The sequence below is a fragment of the Oryza glaberrima genome, chromosome 3 (assembly GCF_000147395.1).
Source record: "Oryza glaberrima chromosome 3, OglaRS2, whole genome shotgun sequence".
Classification (NCBI taxonomy): Eukaryota; Viridiplantae; Streptophyta; class Magnoliopsida; order Poales; family Poaceae; genus Oryza; species Oryza glaberrima.
Genome location: NC_068328.1, coordinates 13,465,421 through 13,472,094, shown reverse-complemented (window position 1 = coordinate 13,472,094; position 6,674 = coordinate 13,465,421). Strand labels below are relative to the sequence as shown.

At 47.2% G+C, this 6,674-nt stretch overlaps 1 protein-coding gene across 1 annotated transcript; it reads right to left on the bottom strand.

Annotated features, from left to right (window-relative positions):
* Positions 1-383: 383 nt before the first annotated feature.
* On the bottom strand, positions 384-3,372 carry LOC127765272 (probable mediator of RNA polymerase II transcription subunit 26b). The gene is made up of 9 exons (XM_052290138.1): positions 2,516-3,372; positions 2,355-2,423; positions 2,194-2,276; positions 1,999-2,051; positions 1,774-1,895; positions 1,587-1,614; positions 1,167-1,501; positions 975-1,074; positions 384-794 (listed from the first exon to the last, which is right to left on the bottom strand). The coding sequence occupies exons 1-9, from the start codon at positions 2,972-2,974 to the stop codon at positions 658-660; spliced, it is 1,386 nt and encodes a 461-aa protein (XP_052146098.1). The 5' UTR covers positions 2,975-3,372; the 3' UTR covers positions 384-657.
* Positions 3,373-6,674: the final 3,302 nt, after the last annotated feature.

The following is a 6,674-nucleotide window of genomic DNA, read 5'->3' as shown; positions in this document are numbered from 1 at the left end:
AATTAACTAATTAACTATACCTAATTAATTAACAATGGGAGTCAAACTGACTAACCCAAGGTTCACTGATCCGGACCACTCGAATGGAGGAGCTACACGTTCCAAGAGAAGAAAAAACCTAGCTGAAAACACAGTTGTTTTTGTACCTGTCTGCCAATTTCAGTCCAAGTCTTTACTTCTGAAAGCTACACTTAACTGGCTTGACCTATATATATTGTGTTAGGAGAGACAAACCACCAGGATATGCCTGTCTGGCAGAAAAGGATGCAAGAAAAATGTCCCTTTTAATGAAAAACAGATACCCAAGGTTTTCAGCAAATCGTTGCAAATTTGCAACCACAAACACCTGCAGATTTTCAGCAATATCATGGGTGTATTATATATATACTAGAACAATTATGATCTCTACAAGTTTGACAAGCATTGGAACAAGCCACTTATGACCCAAGGTTTGTTAGAGTGCAACAACGATGCATCTCAACACATTTTTGTTTGAGAGAAGCCTTGTTGTTGACAATGTACGGTGCTGGGCTAAAAATTTGACCGATAAATATCCAGGGTATATAAGCAGCAGCCAGTCGGTGAGAGGGAGTAAGGTTCTTTTGGCATGAAACTGAAGGTGAGAAATTTCCAGCATTGGTGGTAACTTGATGGGAATCAGCGACGGATGCCTAGCCGATTCCGCAAGCTGTTGCTGGAGCTGTTCCTTGGCTTGCAACTGGGTTGTAGGTTTCGGTTCCTTTGCTTCGGCAGGTCTTGCGGATCTACCACTTGAATTGTTCGCTGTTTCTTTGCTGCAATGCGCGTGGAATTCACAACATCAGTTACTCGAGAGTCAAGATTCAAGAACTAGTATGTTTCGATCAAAGCACTCGTTGATGATTTTGTATCTAAAAGACTAAAACCTAGACAGTCATTCAACTTAACACAGAATGATTTTACGACAAGACAGTGGAGGAAAACAGAAGGCATACCATTATTGAATTCTTGGTAACCTTCTTGAAGCATCCGTTTTGTAGCCTCAAGCTTGGCATTCACCTGAACTGAATTTTGATCGACCTGACTTGACAGTTGCTGCACCCAAAGACCAAATTGATATATACTTTTGAGCAAGAGCATACACAAAGAAATAAACATGTAGCTGTTGAACAATAAGATATGCTTACATCAGCCATAGTTGGTTTCGGTCTTCTTTGAGCCACAGAGGTATCTTGTTGCTGCTTAGGTCGCATTTCTGAAAATTTCGGTTCAAGATGCATCTTCTGAGGCGTCCAGGGACCATGTGCTGCAGCTGACGGCCTCTGTCGTGCCCCGGTGACGGATTGCTGCTTCTTTTGCCAATTGGAAGGCTCATATGGCTGCGACTGCCTCATCGCAGACTGGTCAAGCTTCCAGTTTTGTTCTGGATCATACCTTTGGCCCATGGGAAGCTGCTTCTTGGCAGGCTCTTGGTTTGCAGGATAATGTTGTTGCGCGCTCTCTTCGCCGTTGGTTCTAATGTCTGAAGCACAGAGAAGCACCTATGTCAATACAAAGGCATGACCAAGAAGAATCACAGGATGGATCAAGGAAGTGCAACCACTCACTTCCATCATCATCCATTTCATCGAAGAACTTCTCGAAACCAAAAGCAGGTTTCCAAGGAAAAGGAAAGATGGAATTTTGTCAGATCATATAGAACCTTACAACGTTCCAGTGATGTCAAAAAAAAAAAAAGGTAACAGGATCATGGTCTTATCTAGGAAACAAAATTGACATGTAGATAGCAGGTACCTCAGATAACTGGATGGAAGTACACGGTGTGGCGAAGAAAGCAGCCTCATCCATGGGAGGGGAAGGCAACCCTCCTTCTTCCTGCTCCAAGCAAGAACCGTCCATCGACTGTGGAGTATGATCTGTGATTTTTGTTTTTGTTCAGAAAGATCGTATTAAGATCACATCTAAAAAGAACACTAGAATTGAGGACTAGAAGGTGTTCATCAAATTTCCATTCCTCACCTACAATAGCACCTCCATTGTTCACCCAATCATTAACTACAGCCTTCCAACCACTACAGTTTCCATCAACCATCACACATCAAGGAAACATTCAATGACATAAATCAGTGCAAATTACAGCAATGTGAAAATATTGTATCGCCTGAAACCGTTGGAAATCAATCAGGGAAACTGGTAGAATTCATGCTAACTTACTCAATGAGCGATCGGACGAGTTGCCGAATCTGCTTTGAACCATGCTTCCGCAGAGGCTTCACGGCTGTTCCAATCTCAGTGACCTACAACCAATCTAGACTTATGAACAATGGACATGGAAGCATATGCAGCAGCAACAGAAGCAGCTCATGGCGGCTCACCCTGATGGCGTCCACCGTGAATTCCAGCTGCTGCAGAGCACGGAGCAACTCGAGCAGCTCGGCCTCCGTCTGCAAGAGGAGACGAGATCACGCGCACGAACAAACAGATGAATTAGTAGATGGTATCAGCGGCTATGGCGGCCGAGGTGGAAGGCGAGGACCTTCTCTTGGGCGTTGGAGAGGGCGGCCTTGACGCGGAACGCCTCGGTGGCGACGCGGTCGTGGCAGTCACCGCGGGGAGCGACGGCCGCGGCGGCGCCGTCGTCGTCGTCCGTGACGACGGCCTCGGCGCGGTCGGAGCTGCACAGGCTAGGGACGCCGCGCGCGGCGTCGGGGAGGAGCAACCGCCGGTCCGCCCGCGTCGCCGCCTCCGCGGCGGCGACGGCGGGCACCGGCGCCCGCGCCGCCGGCGGCGGCGGCGGGAGGACGACGAGCGCGGTGTAGAGGCGCTCGGCGATGCCGTCGCGGCGCGCGCGGAGGGCGTCCGGGTGGTCGGCGGCGGCGACGCGGATGGCGGCGTCGATGGCGTCGAAGATGCTGGCGCGCGCCCCGCTGAAGAACCCGCGCCAGTAGTCCAGCGACGGCGACGGCGACGGCGTCGGCGTCGGCGGCGCCGCCATCCCCAAGATCGCTCCCTCCCGCGGCCCAAGAAATCGTTCCACGTTCTTTGCTACTCCTATCTTTAACCCCGTCAACCAAATTTATCAGTAGTATTACTGCACGCGACTCTCCTCGATATCGCAGCAAGCTCCAATCCACACCAATGGCGAAGCAGAGATGGCGTGGCGTGGCGTTTCTTTTCTTGGGTGTTCGTGGGGCGGGCGGCGCGGGGCGCGCGCGCGGGAGCGAGAGAGAGAGAGGAATTTCTCTCGCAGTGGTGTGGCTGTGGCGCTATCTCTTTCTTTCTAGGTGCGTGTCCCGCCTGTGCGCGCGCGCGCGCGCGGCGAGAGGGAGGGGCGGTGGTGGATGGCGACGGGGGGAGGAGGAGGATGGTTGAATCGGGGGCGGAAGGCGAATGGAATTGGGAAGGGGGAGGATGCGGGGCAATCCAATCCAATCCGGATTCCCGCCGGTGGATTGTCATGTCACGCGCGACAGCACGGCACGGCGCACGCACGCACGCCGCAGCGGCCACGTCGGCACGCGCCGTTGAATTTTTTCATTTTTTAAATTTATTTTTTTAATATTTACAGAAATATTTATATCGACCAAAAGATTTACAAAAGAGAGTTGCTAGAGAACGGAATTCCGTTCGAACGGGATACTTTATAGAGGCTAGCGTATCAGCTTTCTTCCCGTAAGTCTAGCGTCATTCCCCTCCCCCAACTTCCATGTGCTCGCACCCCCCACGTGTCGTAGGCAACGATACTAGTCACAACAGCAAGGAACGAGATTGAGCCGAGGGAAAGGGAAAAGAGGAGAGGAAGCGTTGATAGTTGATACTTTGCAGGTACCAGCCCTAGCCTTGATACCTAAGTACCAGATCTGATACGTGTGAGTACCAACCATGATACCCAGATACCAGGTACCAGGCCTGATACCTACGGGTACCAGGTCTGACACCTAACCATGATACCCAGATACCAGGTACCAGGTCGGATACCTAGGTATCAATCGTGATATTCACAGGTACCAGGCATGATACGGGGTACCGGGTCTGATACCTATGTATCAGCCGCGATACCACAGGTATCAGACATGATACCTACAAGTACCGGCTGCTGATGATACATTGTAGACATACCTACACACAATCAGGCGAGGAGCATGATGGCTCACCATCGCGTTGCCCCTTCATCACCATCGACAACGCACATTGAAGGAGGAGGTTGAGGAGCACACGTTGGGCCTTATCCTCCCAGTTCCTGATGACCTTGCTTCTTCCAAGTTGCCCCCGCCGCCATGAGAGCTAGATCTAGTGAGTGTCACTATGGCTCAAAAACATGAGACGGAGGAGGTGGCCATGAGACAAAGGAGGCCATGAGATTGGTGTTGCCCACTCGCCCTGGATCTAGCAGTGAGGAAGGCATAGTACTCTAGATTTTTTTTTGGGGCTGCTCTATCATCACCATGCCTGCATAGAAGCTCTTTTGTGGAGAGGAGGGGGAGAGGAAAAGGAGGGGTGAAGAAGGAGAGGCGGAAGAGGAGGATAACGAAGGATCTGGAAGAGAGAAAAAAAAGAGTGGGATTGGATAAGAGTAAAACGTTATCCAATTATCCCGTGTCTACGGACCGTACAGTAGATTTTCTCTTTACAAAAATAGACCCTGCTGACCTCCATTTGGGCAGCAAGCTGACGTGGCACATGGATGCATGACAGTTGTTTTGGAGGACTGCGAGGGCGGCAAGGGGACTCCGTGCAAAATTCGCGAGGGCAGCAAGGGACTTAGATGCAAAAAGAACTAGCCAATTGCTTTTTGGCACGGCAAAAATTGCATTTAGCCCCTTGCTACCCTTACAGAGGGCTGCAAGGGACTAAGCACAAAATACGCACACGGCGCCGTGTGCCACGTCAGTTTGCCGCCTAAATAGAAGGCGGCAGGGTCTATTTTATAAATCTTTCCATCGATATAATATTTCGGTAAATATTAAAAAAGTAAATTTAAAAATGAAAAAAATTCCGCCGTTTTTTCTTTTTTATGGGCTGCGTCCCACGGGAGGAGGAGGAGCGGCCACGCGTGGCCGACGTGAAGGGCCGGCCTACTGCTGCTCGGACACGGCGGATTTTAATTGGGCCGTAACGGCCTCTTTGTGGATAGCTACGGCCCGCGAGTGAGCGCCGCGAGTCCGCGAAGGGCAGAGGCGCGAACGCACGCTGACGCTGACACGCGCGCGTTTGGGTCGTCCTCGGAGAGCGCAATCTCGCGTGTACGTGTCGCGGCGCCCACACTGGATCACGTAATGGCATGGCAACGCAGCAGACCACGATGAGGCCAACGGTGCACTGGGACGCGTCTGCCTGCCATTTCTGCAGGTACATTGATCAGACGAGAATAAGGGCAACTCTTATGGTGGAGATGTTTGTCAATACAATGTTGTCCACAATATCAACTAATTTATTAGATGGCAGCTCATACATTATATTGCCTTTAATATACTACTTTCTCCGTTTTACAATATACTTTCTCCGTTTCACAATGCAAGTCATTCTAACATTTTCCACATTCATATTGATGTTAATGAATCCAGACATATAACATCAATATGAATGTGGTATGTCTGGATTCATTAACATCAATATTAATGTGAGAAAGACTAGAATGACTTACATTGTGAAACGAAGGGAGTAAGATTTTCTAACATTACCTATATTTATTTAGATGTTAATGAATCTAGACATATGTATGTGTTTAGATTCATTAACATCTATATGTACGGAGGGAGTAGTCTCCTTTGAAGTTTGTGAAGAGATTGCCCCTTTATAAGGGGTGGCTCATCCTCTCTTTCATCTTCTATCTCTTCCACCTCATCATTTAAGCTTAGGTGGCACCTAGGATATGGTGCTTAAATACATATAGTACTTGCCCTAAAGTCCTCTTTGGCACAACTCTAAATCCAAAATTTTATAGAGCTCGGTATTTCTAACTCCACAAATCTATAGATATGGATCTACGATTACCGGTATAACATTTGACTAAATCAATTTGTTCTTATTTTAGATAAAATTTAAAATTTTAAATCACTATAAGTTAACATATAAAAATCAAATCTATCGTGATCTAAGATCTGGAGCTCTGCTATATAGGACCTAAATTCCCTCCACGAAAGAAAAAATTTAAACTCGTGAGACGGATTGGCTCGAGTCGAATTAACTCGAGCTTGTAGTTTATAACGAGTCAAAGCGAGTTAGGTTTTTAATCCATAATGAGCTACGCATTTATCTCGTTAGTATAAATTATCACATATCATAGATTTAAATTTAGCGAGGTAATTGACTCAGCACCAGTTACACAAGTATCGCATGCAGGCGATACTTCACACGACGTCTCATGCTCGCGTCGAGGAGTCGGACTCCAATTAAAATTCTAAACATATTCAAAACTTTTAATTTGTGCTTCATACTTTCATCCCCGAAATTCATATAAACTTTCAATTAAAAATTATGAAACTTTCATATTGAAATCGTACAACTTTTAATTCAAAGATACAAAGCTTTCAACTCAAAATCATGAAAACTTTTAAGCCAATTATGAAGCTTTCATCTAAAAAATTACAAACTTCCAAAGCAGGATCTAAAACGTTCATATCAAAATCACAAAACTTTTAATTCAAATATAAAACTTTCATCTATAAGGTATACAACTTTCAATTGAAAAAATG